Source organism: Battus philenor, unplaced genomic scaffold (genome assembly GCF_028537555.1).
Source record: "Battus philenor isolate CCGP_79_NKW_IND1 unplaced genomic scaffold, ilBatPhil1.0.hap1 SCAF_8, whole genome shotgun sequence".
NCBI classification, from domain to species: Eukaryota; Metazoa; Arthropoda; class Insecta; order Lepidoptera; family Papilionidae; genus Battus; species Battus philenor.
In genome coordinates this window covers 15,294,642-15,311,237 of record NW_027181748.1, presented here as the reverse complement: position 1 = coordinate 15,311,237, position 16,596 = coordinate 15,294,642, and the positions used below count along the sequence as shown (strand labels likewise).

Genomic DNA, 16,596 nt, shown 5'->3' with positions numbered 1-16,596 from the left:
TTAAAATTTCTACTACAAATTGGTAGTCTACTACTAAATTATATATGCTTTCCCTTGCTAAATCACACTCAGTTTTTCGTTAATAATATTATAATTATTATGTCAATATTTTTAATATTTACTATGTAGAATTAAAAGAAACATTGAGTTTATTATTTAAAATTTATCTAAAATTATGTAATATCTAGTTACTCTATTTACTACATTAACGGTATTTTACTTCACGCTTTATTTCTAATCTTTGTTTAGTAAATCACGTAGTATCAGTTTTTATTTATAATTTTTTTTAACCAAATATAATTTATTGATTTTTAAACGAAACGCAAAACTTCAATATGTCAATAAATGTCAGAGGATTAAAATGGTTAAGGCTGTGGCGCGGATGATGTTGATGTTTTGATAACAAATATTTTTATTTTTATGTAAATAGTTTCTAAATTGTACTAATAATGTTAAAAAAGGTTTAGTTATTTAAGAGTTAATTATTTTAAGTGCTGTTAAATGACATTTTAAGATATAAATAGTGATAAAATTGTGTATATAATGGGCTCATCACCTTTTCGTAGGCTTTGTCATTGGGGTCCAATTGCGGTTTTATGTAAGTAATAGTTATATTTTTGTTTTATTTCATTATTATTATTTTTATTATTTTGTTTTATATGGCTTTAAATTATTACTGAGTAAAACCCGATAACATAATCGATTTAATCCAAAACTTTAGTGTTAAAATGTTAGACAAAATTGTTTTTAAGAACATTGTTCGGTTTATTATCAATATATTTTGATGACTTTTAGTAAGTTTTTATAAATTTGGCCATTTTATATATAAACATTGTTGATTTCTAAACATTATACATTTTTATAATAATCTAGCTAGATGAATTAATAGGTTAATTTATTTATTATTATTTTTATTGTAAATCACCAGACTCAATTTTTTTCAGGTATCATAAAGTTAATAACATGGGCCATGGTGCATTTAATTGGCATGTGGTGGCCGCCACATGAGTCCATCTTTGCAGCACTGCATGCCGCCTCATTCTTGTCTCTAGCTGCTGCCACACTGTACTTCTTCCTGCAGTCTTTACTCGAAGGTCCTGGTTTTGTGCCATTGGGATGGAAACCAGTGAGTATTAGCTGTTAATAAAAACATAATGAGAGATATAAAAGCTGGTCCTGAAGTTTTACCTTTATGTGTATTGTGGGTGATGACAAGGTGAACCATAAGCTCTGAAATATGATTGTTTGTGATTAGCCTAACCAGAAGGCTCTGGGAAGTAACAGAGAGGGTTATGCCGTGAGTTTTGTTGTGAAATTAAATCAGAAATGAGGAGACATGCAGAAGAATCAAGGTTGTCGACATAGTTCAAGAAGTGCTTGTTAGTAGAGTTGCAGTGATAGAGAGATATGCAACCATGAGCTAGTTGATGGGGCATGGTTAGGTCCCATACTAGATTGTTCCACTAAGCAATCTGTAATCTGTTGGTGGCCAATGCACCTCAGATATGTATCAAATACTTGCTGATTCAATAGCCTATGTCCCGTCTTAGCTGTAAATAATAAATTTTATGCTTAATTAATGTTTTTTTACAAAATATAGTGTTAATTGTAATGCTTCTTGATACATAACATTATTAGCTATATTTTGCAGTGCACAAATAATAACATTAATACTTTTCTTTATAAAAACATGAACTTAAAATTAAATTTTGATTTATTTCCACAAGAACTTTGTAAAATGAATTTTGACACTAAAAATGGAATTCATAGTTGTTCTTAGTTAAGGATCGATGAAGAGTAATGGAATCTATATTTAAAAGTGCCAACAATTCTCTTTTTCTATTTAATGGATTTAGGCGTTATTTTGCGGAAGTCCATCCTAAGTAAGAAAAGGACCAATATATAGCTACTTCCGTCAATGCAGTAGTAGTTGTGCAATAAAGTGCACCGCCCGCCACCCCGCTGATAAATGTGCATGCGGCAAACAATGCGAACTACACAAATACCACTGTTAAATCACTCAACACGTGTTTCACCTCTCCACGGGGCATCCTCAGGAGTTATGTTACACCGATTAGTCCCAAACATATAGTGCCTGTGTGACTCGGAAGTAGCTATATATTGGTCCTTTTCTTACTTAATTCTTTTCTTGCCAATAACTTCTTCATTTTTTATAGTTTTCATAGTATAGTATCCCTTGAAGTGGGTTCTTTTGTATAGAAAATAAAATAATTGTTATAATCTTTTAGGAAAATGAAGAGGACACAGCTTACTTGCAGTTCTGTACAGTTTGCAATGGCTACAAAGCACCCCGGTCACATCACTGCAGGAAATGTAATTATTTACTATGGCAATATTTTACCTATGTGATAACAGAATGGCAACATTTATAATTGTAACAAACCATGTTTTAATATTTTATGGTATATGCTACTATGTGTTTTAAGGTATAAAAAATTTATATTGGGATAGATTTAAATATAAACTGAAAAACTGAAAAAATACTTTAAAAACAAAACGCTCATAGAAATATTTATTTCTACTTAGTCATAAAAATGATTCTGTTTTTCCTAAAATTTAATATTACACTTGACGTTTATAGATTTTGATGATGAAATTTTTAAGGTAATTAAGTGAAGGCAGTTTGGCGGCATGAGTTTATTTTGGAAAAAGTTTGCGGAATCATAATTAAAATAGTTAAATAAATAGTTCCTCATATTAATTAATATATAATCTACATAGGGTTATATAAATTGAACATTTGTTTAAGTCAAGTGCAGAATACTAAATATCCCAATATATGATCAGATTAAACTCCCATACAATGGCAAACAAAAAGCTAAAAAGGTTCTTAATGCGCCCTGAGCTCATAACTAAACTTGGTTAACTTTAATTTTTTATCACTTATTTGTCCCTGTTTGAATACCCACCTTGAAGATGATGTACGCAGACTCTGTGGGTACCTATTTACTCTGAACCTGAAAAGACCAGCATTGTAATTATCGGGTAATAAGGAAGGCGGGTAGTTTCATACTCAAACTGTATGAATCAGAAATGTTGAATCAGACACTTGGAACGCCTCCAAGAATACTCTACAATGAAAAGATGGTACTTGCCTAACTGCCTACACATCCTTTAGAGAAACGAGGACAGTGAGATAATATTGTGGAGTTTCACAGCACATTCCTCTAAATATATCCAGGAAAAAATTTACAATTTCGCTACATGTCAGTGATGATCAAGGCTGGGAAGTTTCTCAGAATAGTTAACTTCTTAAATGTATTACAAGGTAATTTAAAGACATTCCATGGGATTGTATTGTAATACCATATTCAGCTGCCCAAAAAAGAGTTATCAATTTTATGAAACCTAGAGAAAGCTAAGGTTAAAGTTAATTCATATAGTAATGAGGGTATGTCTGTATGTGTATGTAAAATTGTATTCTTAATTCAAATAGGTGGATACTGCGTTAAGAAAATGGACCACCATTGTCCTTGGATAAACTGCTGTGTTGGGCATGCCAACCATGGATTCTTCACCCTGTTCCTGATATCAGCGGTCCTGGGATGTTTGCAGGCATCTATTGTAAGTACAGTTGTCCCAACAGACTACATATTTGACTGTTATCACGTTGTTTATTATTTGTATCAATTAAATGTGAAATGAATAAATTAATTTTGTAGCGAATTTATAAATTTGCAACATTTGAAACGTCTAACGCGCATATTTCAAAGCGAACTGTCAAACGCGCAAAGTTCTATACGAACTATCAAACGCGCAAAGTTCCATACGAACGCTCGGAATTTAAATCGAATTGTCAAACGCGCATAATTCAAATCGGACTGACAAACGCGCGAAATTCAAATCGGACTGACAAACGCGCGAAATTCAAATCGGACTAACAAACGCGCGAAATTCAAATCGGACTGACAAACGCGCAAAATTCAAATCGAATTGTCAAACGCGCATAATTCAAATCGAACTGACAAACGCGCGAAACTCAAATCGGACTGACAAACGTGCGAAATTCAAATCTAACTGTCAAACGCTCGAAGTTTCAATAGTCATTATATTTTTTGATATGCTTGTATAACATTTGTTAATTTCCATCCGACGAGAACCTTTTACAACGTGTTACAAAATATTGAACTTATTAAAGAAGAAGAATAAAGTCGGCAGGTCCTTTCTCAAGTTAATGCGAAATTATAGATATCCCTTAGGTATTAATTTTTACATAGATAGATTTTCCAAATTTCAACGTTATTGATAATGAAGGTTAACATGATTTGGCTCACGAATATCCTCGGATCGGAATAGTTTAAGTAAGAAAAGGACCAATATTTAGCCACTTCCGCACATGCAGTGGTAGTCGTGCAACAAAGTGCACCACCCGCCAGCCCGCTGATGCGTATGCGGCAAACAATGCGAATCACACAACTACCACCGTTAAATGACTCAACACGTGTTTCACCCCTCTACGGGGCATCTTTAGGAGCTATGTTACACCGATTAGTGCCAAACACAGAGTGACGGTGCACTTTGTTGCACGACTACCACTGCATGTGCGGAAGTGGCTAAATATTGGTCCTTTTCTTACTTAGGATGGATTCCGCAAAGTAATGCCTGATTCCATAAAATACGGAATAGTTTAATTTTTTTTGGAGGTTCCCCGATGGGTTGTTTTAACAACTTTGTTACATGTTACAGGTGTTGTCAATCTGTGTTTATCATGCGATCAACCGCGTGTGGTATGTCCACAACGGCACAGGCCACGAGCCGCTGGTGTACCTCACCCTCACCACCCTTTTGCTGACACTGCTGGCTGTCGGCATGGCGGTTGGAGTGGTCCTGGCCGTTGGAGCCTTGCTCTATCTGCAGGTTACTATACAATTCAAAATATCTATTCTAGTAGGCATTCACTATTGAATCGTCAATTTTTTTAACTGCTTGTACTAGTTTTATTTCATGAGTAATATTTATTTTTAATTTTGGAAGTGACATTGATCATGTGTGTATGTCATGTGAAGGTGAAGAATTTCATGTATTTCATGTATTGTATGTTTAATGAAATTTAGGGATGACCAAATGACCCTCAATCTGTGAAGAGCTCAGTATAAAAAGTAAGGTTATTTTGGTGATCTCTTTAAGGAAGTCTCAATAATAATGTATTATGACAGGGGTGAGTAACCTTTTTAATCAAGGAGCCATTTTGATTTATAATTTTTTTTGGCGGGTTGCACACAAAGTAACACTTATTAACAACTTATAAAACTATATTTATAATTATAAAAATGTATAGTTTAAAAAAGAAGGAAAGTTTTCTTGCATAAAATCAATACAAAAAATTGCGAAGCCGCTCTTTTTTTGGTTTAATCAGTCTTGTTTTGTATTGGACATGACGCCAATTTAGATCAGCTTGGCAAGACTGGATTTAACCCAAAACACTAAGACCCGTTGAAGTCGATTTTTGGGTAACTCCTCATAAACAATATTTTTGGTATGTACTACCATTTTATTATAATTAATTTTATAATATATTGACGGAAGAAAGTAGGTAAAATAAATTGAATTTTTGGAATGCTTGACGAGCGGCAAACGTAATAAATTAAAGGAATTATTCATTATTCATTCACGTTTACTATTAGAATAGTTTTAAAAAACCTAATTTATCACCAGATCCGTGGCATCTTGCGCAACCGCACCACAATCGAGGATTGGATAGTGGAGAAGGCGGTGAGCCGGCGCGAAGAGCAGGGCCTACCGCCCTTCGTGTTCCCCTACGACCTAGGCTGGAGGGAGAACCTAAGGTTCCTGCTACGAAGTCACCGCTGCGACGGCCTGCACTGGCCGCTGTTGCCGGGTTGTGGTCCCTATGACCTCACTGTAAGTGTATTCTTGTATTGCTATTTAGTTTTATTTTGGACTTATTTTGGCAAGGAAAGAATGGTTTGCCAAAAAGGATCGAGGAGGGACCACCGCCCCACTAATGAGCAATAAAGAAAGTCACCAGACATTCCAAGACTTCTTAGTGTAAGAAGGTCATAGGACCTCCGATAAGAGAAAAAGAAAGAACAGTGAAATAAATTGTGATGATTTTAAAAGTCAGAAAATAAACTGTGATATAGATAACAAGGAAACAAAATAATATTAAACTAGGGCTAATAAATGCAAAAAGAAAATGAAGGATAGAAATGTAGGATCCTGCAGAGAAGCTGACGGAATTCAGGTGATGTACGAAAGGAAAGGTAAAAAAAGGAATGCAAGATATTGTGAAGATAAAGAGAAATGAATGGAAGGTACTAAAAAGAATGAGAGAGAAGCGTGACAATAATAAAATTCCATGAAAAAAATATTAATTGTATTAATAGTACCTGCTTTAACACTAGAGTAGAACGAGAGCCTTCAAAAACAGGGGCCATGTTTTAAAAAAAGGCATTAAAGCATAATTTGGAAGAAGTGTCCAGGAGACCACGGTTTCATTCTGTAAACCCGCAACTGTGGAGAGTGTCTGTAAAATCAAACTGTGTTAAGGAGGGTTGTTATTATATCATTGTGAGGTCTGCTTGGTGGTAGAGGAGGTACGGACCTCTGCTAGTGAGGCCTACAAAGGTTTGTACCTCTGACCAATTATGCAATAAATATGTAGCCTTTACTATAATTAGCGTAAAATTTGTAAATTACAAGATGGTGGTACTTATGTTGCAGAGGGAGCAAATAGCGCAGAAAGCTGAGAAGCGTCTTCGTTCGAGGTTGTACGTGGCTCACAAGCAGTACTCGGGTCGTTGGTTCCCGCTGTCCCGGCCTCGTGTGGCGTTAGCAGCGCCCTGCAGCGACGAACCTCGACTGCCCTTGATCCCTGGAGACCTGATCCGTGCCACCCGACAGCGCAGGTAACCTAAACCTAATCTTTGGCCAAGACTAGAATTGTTCTCTTCATGGATTTCTCTACATCAATCCTGAATCAAAAAGATTTGATAGAAGTTGAAGTCGCAGTGGCATTAAGGTTTTGACGAGGTCCGAAGCCTTATATGTAAGCCATAGAGCGGAATATTCTTGGTATTTCTCTATCGAAACTGAATCAGGAATGAGGATATCCGTAGATGAACGAAAGTCACCAACATAGGCCAGTGGATTGGCAAGTTGAAGTATATGCCACATAGCACTCAGAACAGATGGCCCCTGGACTTTAAGGATCTATGGGGGGTGACCTATGTTCAGTGGATGTTCTATGGCTGAAATGTTGGTGGAAATTCTTCCGGCACTTCAATTAGTGTTGGGTGGTGAAAATCTATGTTGCTGTTACAAGTTCGACAGATGCAGGGTTCACGGATTTCAGGATTAGCTTGTCAACCGACCAAGTTGATGATCAGCCCTCTCGTAGCCCGGATATTGGGTAACTTTAGCCGATGTCTCCTTTTCGAATCCTTTCTGGTGATAAAGAAAAATATACCAGGGTCCGAGTCTCTGGAGATAATTGTCAAGCTTAACTACCTCTAAAAGAGATTTAATTTAAGCGCCATCTGGTAACTACTACCTTATAGCCGCCATAAGCGCAAATGTCACCTAGGCAGCAAAGATAGAAGAGCACACAAAAAAATGAGTTGGTGTATATTAAACTGGAAAAAGTGTTGCCAAGCGCAAATTTCAAGAACGGCTCGATGAATAAAGCAAAAGCTTTTAATATCAGCCGCTCTGTTCCGTCAGTCCGTCTTCAACGCTCGCAGTGGCGGTGCTTACATCCTTTTTAACTCGAGACTGCTATTTATTTATTGATGAACCACTCAATCACCTTTTTTAAATCTTTTTTTGATAATCATGCTATGTGTTACAGACACTGGCTGTTCGGAGAGAAGGTGGTCGTTGATGGACGAGGACCACGCGGCTGGTTCCCTAGCGAGCTGGTGTCACCTGCAGACCCCCGGGCGGATATGGCCCGCGCGAAGCCAAAGCCAGACTAGCATACAACCCAACCATACTGTGATTTCAGACTCGTTTGACTCTATTTTCTATATTTTTTACGTGCTTTTTTTGGTATTTATATATATTAATTTTATACATTTAAAAATGTGACAACACAGAAGAATTATATTCTGTGGACCAGCAGCGACCTCTACTTATATGTTTTCACTAATTCAACCATTTACCTCTGCATGTGAATATTTTTGTTGCCAGATCTACAGTCATCACATTTATAGGATATTTTTAAGTGCCAATAAATATATTTACATGATAAGTAGTTTATATATTTTTCGCGCCAAATTTCACATCCACTCTGAAGTTAGCCATTTGAATAAATAAGCCAAATTCGAAACTTAAATGTTTCATTCTTTTTATAAAATTGGTTACGCGGCAGTTGCATATATAATTATCAAGTTCGTTCTGATAGAATGGCTATGATTGTGCATTGCTGTAAGATGAAATAAAAAAATGAGGATATCCGCAGAAGAACCATGGTCACCGATATAGTTTCATTAATTGTTTGTCTAAAGTGGCAGTGGGCGGGGCACAACGCTCGTGCAACCGTTGTTCTCCTTTTTAATAATTCATTTAGGCTATTTTAAAATTTAATTGCAGTACCCAGCAATAAATATTGTCCATCGACCTTTCGAAACAGACAATCGGCTAATTTCGGCTTCGTAGCGCGTTGTCTCTGTCGCACGACTGACAAAACATTGCATAGGTGGTGTGGCTGTCTCTTTTAAGCTGATTTTAGCCAATTGTCTCTTCCAAAGGTCGATGTACAATATTTATCGCCGGGTACTGTAAGGTATAGAACTCTTATAAATACTGGTGATTTTCTTCTACTATGCAATGATTCAATATTTTTTTTTATCTAATTTTGTGTTAAATCCTCACTAATGGCTAATATTAGCTAGAAAAGAGTTGATGAAATTTGGTTAAAATCCTATAAGAATAAACTAATTATTAAAGTTTAATAAAATTAATATTATATAGAATTAATTACTATTTACCAAGAATTTTGTATGATATATTTAAAAGTATAGATATAAAGTTACGGAAAACAACATGAGTTCCATGACATACAGAAGTAAATCCTTGAGGAAACAAACATGAAGGGAACACTTACCATATCCTGGGAAATAAAAATACCTAAACATCACACAACACAGTTGAAAAAGTAGTACAACCTAGTTAATGAAATAACCAAATGAATTCTTTGCATGTCAAGTGTGGTGATGAGGGTATATCCTATGACTATGACTTGCGGTATGTGTTTTTGGGCTGAAACAATGATACTTCTAGATTAAGAATTATTTCATTCAGTATGAATTTAAAGTTATACAAGCTTGTTTAAGATAATTTGGTCTCTACTTCCAACTATGCCCATCATGAGTTGAGGCAATTTGTAATTAGTTCATTTAAAATCAAATTGATGACTTGCTCCGATTGTGCCAATGGCTAACCTTGAATCATTACTGTACTATGCAAATATATCATAGCGAAATGAATATTGATAAAAAAATTATTTGAGACCAAATTGAGTAGAGAATTTAAATTGAAGTTTAAAGAAATTTATTTTATGAGGTCACTTTGGACAGATGTTTAACTATTATTATATTTCAAAATTGAGAATATAAGTTAGTTATAAATGGCTATAATATAACTAAATGCAATAGTATTTATCAACTTGTCTAAAATAAAAATAATTCTACATATTAAGCTGTGTTCATAATAAAATTTTTAAATATTATCTGTACATTGTTTAAAATAAAATTTACATGTTTGTGTGTAGAGATCGGGTGTGTGTGCATGTCCTTACAATTATGTCAAAGTTCTTTCAAATTTATTTATAAATCATTTTAATTTGTCTCATATATTGGTCTGTAGCAATAAAAATCATCACCCCTACTGTATAATCTAATAATGCATAGAGGTTTAAATTTTGGATTAATTTCAACAAAAAGAGGTCTTAATAAACATTGTTACTGTTTTTATTTACCCCTTTAAATTATGGAATTTGAATTTTTAAAAAAGAACAGAATGTTAATGACAGATAATTTAAAAAATAATGATTTAGCCTCATTTTTTACATAAACAAACCTATGAAATAAAAATAAAGCTATTATAATTGTTTTAAAATAAAATTAATATAAAAATTTGTATTGTAAAATGTGTTTTTATAACAAAGGAATCAGAGAGAGTGGTGGTATAGGTTGAATAATGACAATGTCTATCCTTCTTTATAATTAAAAAGTAAGATGTAATTTTAAGATGTTTTCTAATCAATACCTCAGGTTTGTAGAGAATATTTGCACACATTACAATTAAATTTATAGTTGTATAAACAATGTGATGTTTTTTTTTAAAAAATAAGTTTAAATATCCTATACTATACATCACACATCTATGTTAGATTTAATTGTAATATATACTATTTAAATATAAGAAAGATAATCATAGTGTTTAAGCTTAAATTGTAATTAATACTGAGTTCCTTGTGTTTATAATTTTATGGGAGTTTTAATGTTTTTAAAAACGATTATTTGTATGGTTAAAATGGAAATATTATTGTAATGTATTGTCATCATGTTAACCTATAGATTGCAAGGAATGACTCAATTAAACAGATTTCAGAAACTATGTTACATTCAATGTTATACCTTTTTTCACATTTAGCATGTACTAAATTATGGTGCTAACCAGGGGCTGTTCCAGCTTGCGTAGCGCCCCTGTGCAATGAAACCCTGGCGCACTCTAAGCCTGACCCACCCTCCTCTGCAGCTGTAACTGTTAATTTTGCCGTTGTAACAAGAAAGTTTTTTCATATTCCAACAAGCTATTTTATAAGTAGTTATAGATTACAGTATGGTATTAGTTATGGCATTTCTTATGATGGCAGAATAACACTGTTTTTATGCTTGTAACACATCTGTTGCTAAACTAAGCGGCGAACTGTGACACATTCCAAGACGATGCTTTTAGCTGTCTCAGAGAGCGGAGGCGCCCATGTGCATTGCACACCCTGCTCTATAGGTTAAACTGCTCCTGGTGTTAACAGAGGGGCCATAAAACTGCCCCAAGAGAGAAATAGGATTAATATATTTATCTCTCGATTTTAATCCTAAAGTATGAAGTATTTACGGAGGGAAATATCAAATGAAAGAGCATGTAAGTGTAAAAAATTTATTGTGCATTAAAAAATAAATTATTATAATCATAAAGCATCGTTATAATAAATCTTAATAAGTTAGCCTTTATTATTTAAAAACGAATTCGTTCTATATCTATTCCGACAAAAATAAAGTATATTATCACGTTTTGTTTGTAAATTAATAAATGCCGCTCATGGCAACGCAAATTTGCAATTCGAGTGACAAACTTTGCATTTCACCGAGAAATTCACTTTGTAAAGTTCGCACTGTGTAAATGAAGCCGTCGCAAAACAACCAAACTTATTTTATTTTTTATAAAACTATATATTAACTTATTTAGTATAACACGAAATTTTAAAAGTACTACTGTAGCACAGATTAAATGAGACTTGAGTTGTTTTGGAAACGTCATTTTTGATTACGTTCCGTTTTACAAGAATGGTATAAAAATTTATATTAACTCAATAACAATTATAAAGATGATGGTAATTGAGATTAAAATTGTAATTAGTTACTTTGGAATGCCGTTTTAGGTTATTTTTATTGTTATGTTACCATCATCTTCATAATATTATTTTTATTTCAGCCTAGTATTCATTTTCCTCATCTAGTTCTCCTTCAGTTGAGTCGACGCCAACTTCTTCGTAGTCCTTTTCTAGAGCAGCCAAGTCCTCTCGCGCCTCGGAGAACTCTCCCTCCTCCATACCTTCGCCGACGTACCAGTGCACGAAAGCGCGTTTTGCGTACATCAAATCGAATTTGTGGTCAAGTCTGAAATGCATTAACATTTTCTATGATACTTTTGTAATACAATATAATAAATATACTTATATTAAAGTTAAATCAAAATGGTATATTATAAAGAACAAAAAATGAAGTTTTAGAAGTTTGAAGTTAGTGTATGTGAGATATAGGTGCATGAATAATATATTTTTTTTTATCTGAGACACATTCTCGACCTTTCGCCTGGTGTTTTAAAAGTGACAGTGAAAGTTTTTATTTTACTGTCAAAAATATAGTATAAAAACACGTGAAACAGGGTTTGACGTATGTAAATTCGAAATGAGAATCATAAAATGAATAAATATTTTCAATCTTAGAACACTTCGAATCTAAAACATCTAGACAAACAGTTTAAAGATTTAAGTAAGACATAGTTCTTTCTGAAAGCAGCGCGCTATATGTATCCGTGTTTCAGTCTGTACTTATATCTAGATTGAGTCTACGTTGACAGAAGCAGGATAGGGAGATTAGACAGTAATTCATACCTCGCCCAGGCTTCTGCGATGGCGGTGGTGTTGGACAGCATGCAGACGGCGCGCTGCACCTTGGCCAGGTCGCCGCCCGGCACCACCGTGGGAGGTTGGTAATTAATACCCACCTGAAAAGTCATTGTTGAGTAATTATTGCAAACAAAATGATTGTTAAAAGTGGACAGTTTTACATTTTTCCAGTGGCAGATCTGAAGTTGATTGTAGAATTTTAGTGTACATATGTACACCTTGTACCATGAATAATTTATTAAATTTTTGAAGACGAAAACCAGGAGTACAGTTTATTTTTATTCCTTGTATTAACAACGTGTCTATCACCGTTTTTTAAATAATTTTGGATGTTTTTGCGGGTAAAATAACATTTTTGTAGATATATTGCGACGTAACCCTAAGAGTATCCTTTATTAAAAACTTCTCGTAAAGAATCCTGAGCTTGCAATAAATGGCCAGCACTGCTCTTTTTTGAATTACAAATATTGAATCTATATCTGCAGTACATGCATACCTGTAGGAGGTACGTTATCGTTTTCCGCGGCTTGACAAAAAGGGGAATTCCACAGAAATTAATTCTTTATTTTAAATCATAGTTTTTTAACTTATTACCAATCTCCCTGTATATATAAGTTTAGTACAAACGGTTTCGATATACCTTGAAGCCAGTGGGGCACCAGTCCACGAACTGAATGGTCCGCTTGGTCTTGATGGTTGCAATAGCTGCGTTCACGTCTTTAGGCACGACGTCACCTCTGTACACAAACACTTATTTTAAATATTACATAAGTGTCACTGACAGTAAAAAGGTTTTGGTTATAGTTTTTAAGTGACTAGAAACAAAGTAATTTGTGATAAATTGTAAAAATAAGTAAAACATAATAACGTCAAACAGCATAAATAATCGCTTAGAAATAAATTAAATAGATATAAAAGTGTGAAAGAACCGAACAAGCTACCATTACGCTAAATGCTATCTAAAGTCAAGTTTGGTTGTTAAGCTGGTATCATTGACGAGTGACTGCCCAAGTCAATGTCCCCCTCTCGGGTACCCTTGACTTAGTACCCTGCACTCAATGCAGTGTCCACCGAAGCTATTTATGAGGTCGGAGGCCTCTCAGTTCTTCTTATAGAACCCTCGTGCTTTGTTACTTAAAAAAAGTTGTTATCTCATCTATCTCATCTTCAAATGCCATTTGGGCAGCAGTATAAAAATCTCAGAACTCAATGCATTTCTTAAATTATTTTAGTAATTATTATAAATCTCTGGGAAAATATGTCCCTACAGTATAAAATGGGTTAAAGTTGAAAAATAAGGACAAATAACAACATACCTGTACAGCATGCAGCACGCCATGTATTTACCGTGACGCGGGTCGCATTTAACCATCTAAAAAAATAGTTTTTATTTATTTACTTCTATTAAATCAATATGTATAAAGATGTATTAGGGGAACCGGAGAGTAATGTCGCTTTCTTAAGTTAAATTCTTGCGACTATACAAGTTTTTATTTTTATTTAACAATATATTCACCTTCGTTATCAATAAACTTTTGCCATCTAATATACAAAATCAATGCCGGAGCGGTAACAAATCAATCAGTTTTTCTGTAAAATATGTCGACAGAAATTACTTTCCGATTCCCCTAATATAATAGATATATAGTTTTATACATTACTAGCTTGGGATCTTGATTTGCTTTTTGACTTACTTTTTAGTCTTATTGTTTTCTATTGTATTTTGTACTACTTTTTTTAGAGAATTCTAGAAATATATGACGTCATTTATTTTGGCTTATGAGGGCGACGATGCTGCCTTCATCTCTTCTCTCTGCCTAAGGTTTTATTTGCCTAGTGACCTGGTTTGCCGGCTCGAAGCAGGCGTTGGTGATTTCAGCGACGGTGAGCTGCTCGTGATAAGCCTTCTCAGCGGATATGACGGGCGCGTAGGTGGCCAGCGGAAAGTGGATGCGCGGGTATGGCACCAGGTTGGTCTGGAACTCCGTCAGGTCCACGTTCAGCGCGCCGTCGAAGCGCAGCGAAGCCGTTATCGACGACACGATCTGTGAATACATATGTCATAGAGTAAAAAATAAAAAGCGAAAATTTTACTAAATCGTTCTCATAACACCTCTTTTATACGTGTAAGCGTTTAGTTTAATATATCTGTGGCTAGGGATAGTAGCGTGGATGACTCCGAAATCTAAGGAAGGACACGGATCCTTTCTCGAATCGCCAACGTCGCGCGAAGTACATATAATAATAACACATACAACGAAATATAACGACAGACAAATAGGTAGTGTGGGACAGAGGTAGTGCTCTACGAAGCCGAAATTAGCCGATTGTCTCTTTCCAAAGGTCGATGTGCAATATTTATCGCCAGGTACTGTAGAAGCTTTTGTATTTATATACACCTTTTTCTGTTATGCACATCTTCCCTCGCTCTCACACAAATGACACGTGTGATTGGCTGTAAAGCAGGGATTGTGATTGGTTGTGTAAATAGACTTAGTTCAAAGATGTTCTAACGTAGTTTTTTTAAAGTTTTTTGTAAACATGTAATTCTGTTCTCTGCACTCGACTTCTAGCTCCAAGAGAAAGTTTACTATAAGGTAATGTGTGGTGGACAGAAAGGCTTTTTGAGAATGACTTATTGAAAACCTTGCATATATTTAACTTGACTAGTTTTGTAATTTTGGTATCCACAGCTATACCGGGCCTGAGGTGGTAGGTCGCTGGAGGTGCTTGGTCTAAACCTATTTTACTTAGTTCAAAGGTTTCATCCACAAGGATTAAGTGATCGCTGAATCTCTCTATTGGTAGTAATTATCGAATTATCTAGGTATATGGTGGCATTGAAATATAATGAAGGAGTACTTGGATGGTGGTGTCACCCCCATTCGTGGGAGATAGCTTACCTGACCGATGAGCCTGTTGAGGTTGGTGTAAGTGGGGCGTTCTATGTCGAGGTTGCGACGACAGATGTCGTAGATGGCCTCATTGTCAACCATGAAGGCGCAGTCCGAGTGCTCCAGTGTGGTGTGAGTTGTCAGGATCGAGTTGTAAGGCTCAACCACCGCTGTCGACACCTGGAATGATTAGCTTCCTTTTTAATTTTTTTTAGCTATGTATCGGCAAGTGGAAATTGAATATTACACAGCTTTAGAAAGAGATCAGGAAGCAACAGTAGCTTCTTTATGTGATAAAGATTTGTAACATACGTCGGGTCTTCATTTATTGGTCTTTTTTAAGTAATTTCAAACAAGCGGTGCTCTTATACAGGGGTGGCCAAACTGCGGCTTTGAACGATTATTTTTGGTTCCGATTGACTGTCGAATTATTTCAATATTTAAACTTACATAACCCTAATGACTGGTGTGAATAATAATAATTATTATTATTCTATCATAACATTTGCAAAATCCAAACACCGATCTAATTAACTAACTGGCGTTTTAAGTATTACACATAAATTCACTTTTGTCATAAAATTGCAAAAATTTATAATTTTTGCTAAAAATATTAGTTTGCGTGTTTTAAATGGGTGTTAAATTGCGGCTTGCGAATAATCTCAAATTTAGAACAAAGGCTCGAACCTATCAAGGAGATTGGCCAACCCTGCATTTATATGCTACAACCCGATGCCAAGCCCTCGTACAAGGCAATATACTAGTACCGCCATCTGTTGGCGCCGTCTGAATTAACAGATTTTCGACACGAATTATGGGTAATAGAATATTTATATATAAACCTGATTTTTAATAGTTAACTTTTTCAAAAATTCAACTATAGAGAGAAGATTTTTTTTTCTATAATCTGTATGCTAAAATGTTATACAAAGGAAATGTAAATAGTTTCGAAGTTACCTGAGGTGCTGGGTAGATAGAGAACTCCAGTTTGGACTTCTTGCCGTAGTCAACGGACAGGCGCTCCATCAGCAGCGACGTGAAACCGGAACCGGTGCCGCCGCCGAACGAGTGGAACACGAGGAAGCCCTGGCCACAATAAATTTTTAAGTCAATGTATACCCAAATAATTAAGAGAATAATTAATAAATTAGGTTTCCATGTATTAAGTAGCTCCTGACGATGTCTCTGCTCGTGCATCTGATCTGAAATAGCTATATATGTGCCAGTAGAGAAATTTGTAATCCATTGGTGGAAGAATCGACATAACTTCTCTCTTGCTGTGTAATTTATAGGAGTCATTTATAT

General features: G+C 35.0%; 2 protein-coding genes across 2 annotated transcripts in view; one reads left to right on the top strand and one right to left on the bottom strand.

Annotated features, from left to right (window-relative positions):
- Positions 1-399: 399 nt before the first annotated feature.
- Positions 400-8,589, top strand: LOC137931680 (palmitoyltransferase ZDHHC6). Its single transcript, XM_068775162.1, has 8 exons — positions 400-598; positions 945-1,126; positions 2,250-2,334; positions 3,458-3,585; positions 4,708-4,878; positions 5,677-5,883; positions 6,706-6,890; positions 7,832-8,589. The coding sequence occupies exons 1-8, from the start codon at positions 544-546 to the stop codon at positions 7,956-7,958; spliced, it is 1,140 nt and encodes a 379-aa protein (XP_068631263.1). The 5' UTR covers positions 400-543; the 3' UTR covers positions 7,959-8,589.
- Positions 8,590-11,446: 2,857 nt separating this feature from the next.
- The window catches only part of LOC137931876 (tubulin alpha-1A chain), a 38,731-nt gene continuing 33,581 nt past the window's right edge, over positions 11,447-16,596 (bottom strand). Inside the window, exons 4-10 of the mRNA XM_068775389.1 lie at positions 16,249-16,377; positions 15,301-15,471; positions 14,239-14,442; positions 13,714-13,769; positions 13,038-13,134; positions 12,383-12,495; positions 11,447-11,885 (exon numbers count right to left, since the gene is read on the bottom strand). Coding sequence (XP_068631490.1) covers positions 11,702-11,885; positions 12,383-12,495; positions 13,038-13,134; positions 13,714-13,769; positions 14,239-14,442; positions 15,301-15,471; positions 16,249-16,377 — 954 coding nt within the window. The 3' untranslated portion in view covers positions 11,447-11,701. The remainder of the gene's footprint in view (positions 11,886-12,382; positions 12,496-13,037; positions 13,135-13,713; positions 13,770-14,238; positions 14,443-15,300; positions 15,472-16,248; positions 16,378-16,596) is intronic.

Bases quoted from the DNA above. Each gene is read 5' to 3' on its own strand.
- LOC137931680 (XM_068775162.1), top strand. From the start codon at position 544: ATGGGCTCATCACCTTTTCGTAGGCTTTGTCATTGGGGTCCAATTGCG. The intron at 2,335-3,457 runs GTAATTATTTAC...TAATTCAAATAG, and splicing joins GTCACATCACTGCAGGAAAT to GTGGATACTGCGTTAAGAAA. The intron at 4,879-5,676 runs GTTACTATACAA...ATTTATCACCAG, and splicing joins GAGCCTTGCTCTATCTGCAG to ATCCGTGGCATCTTGCGCAA.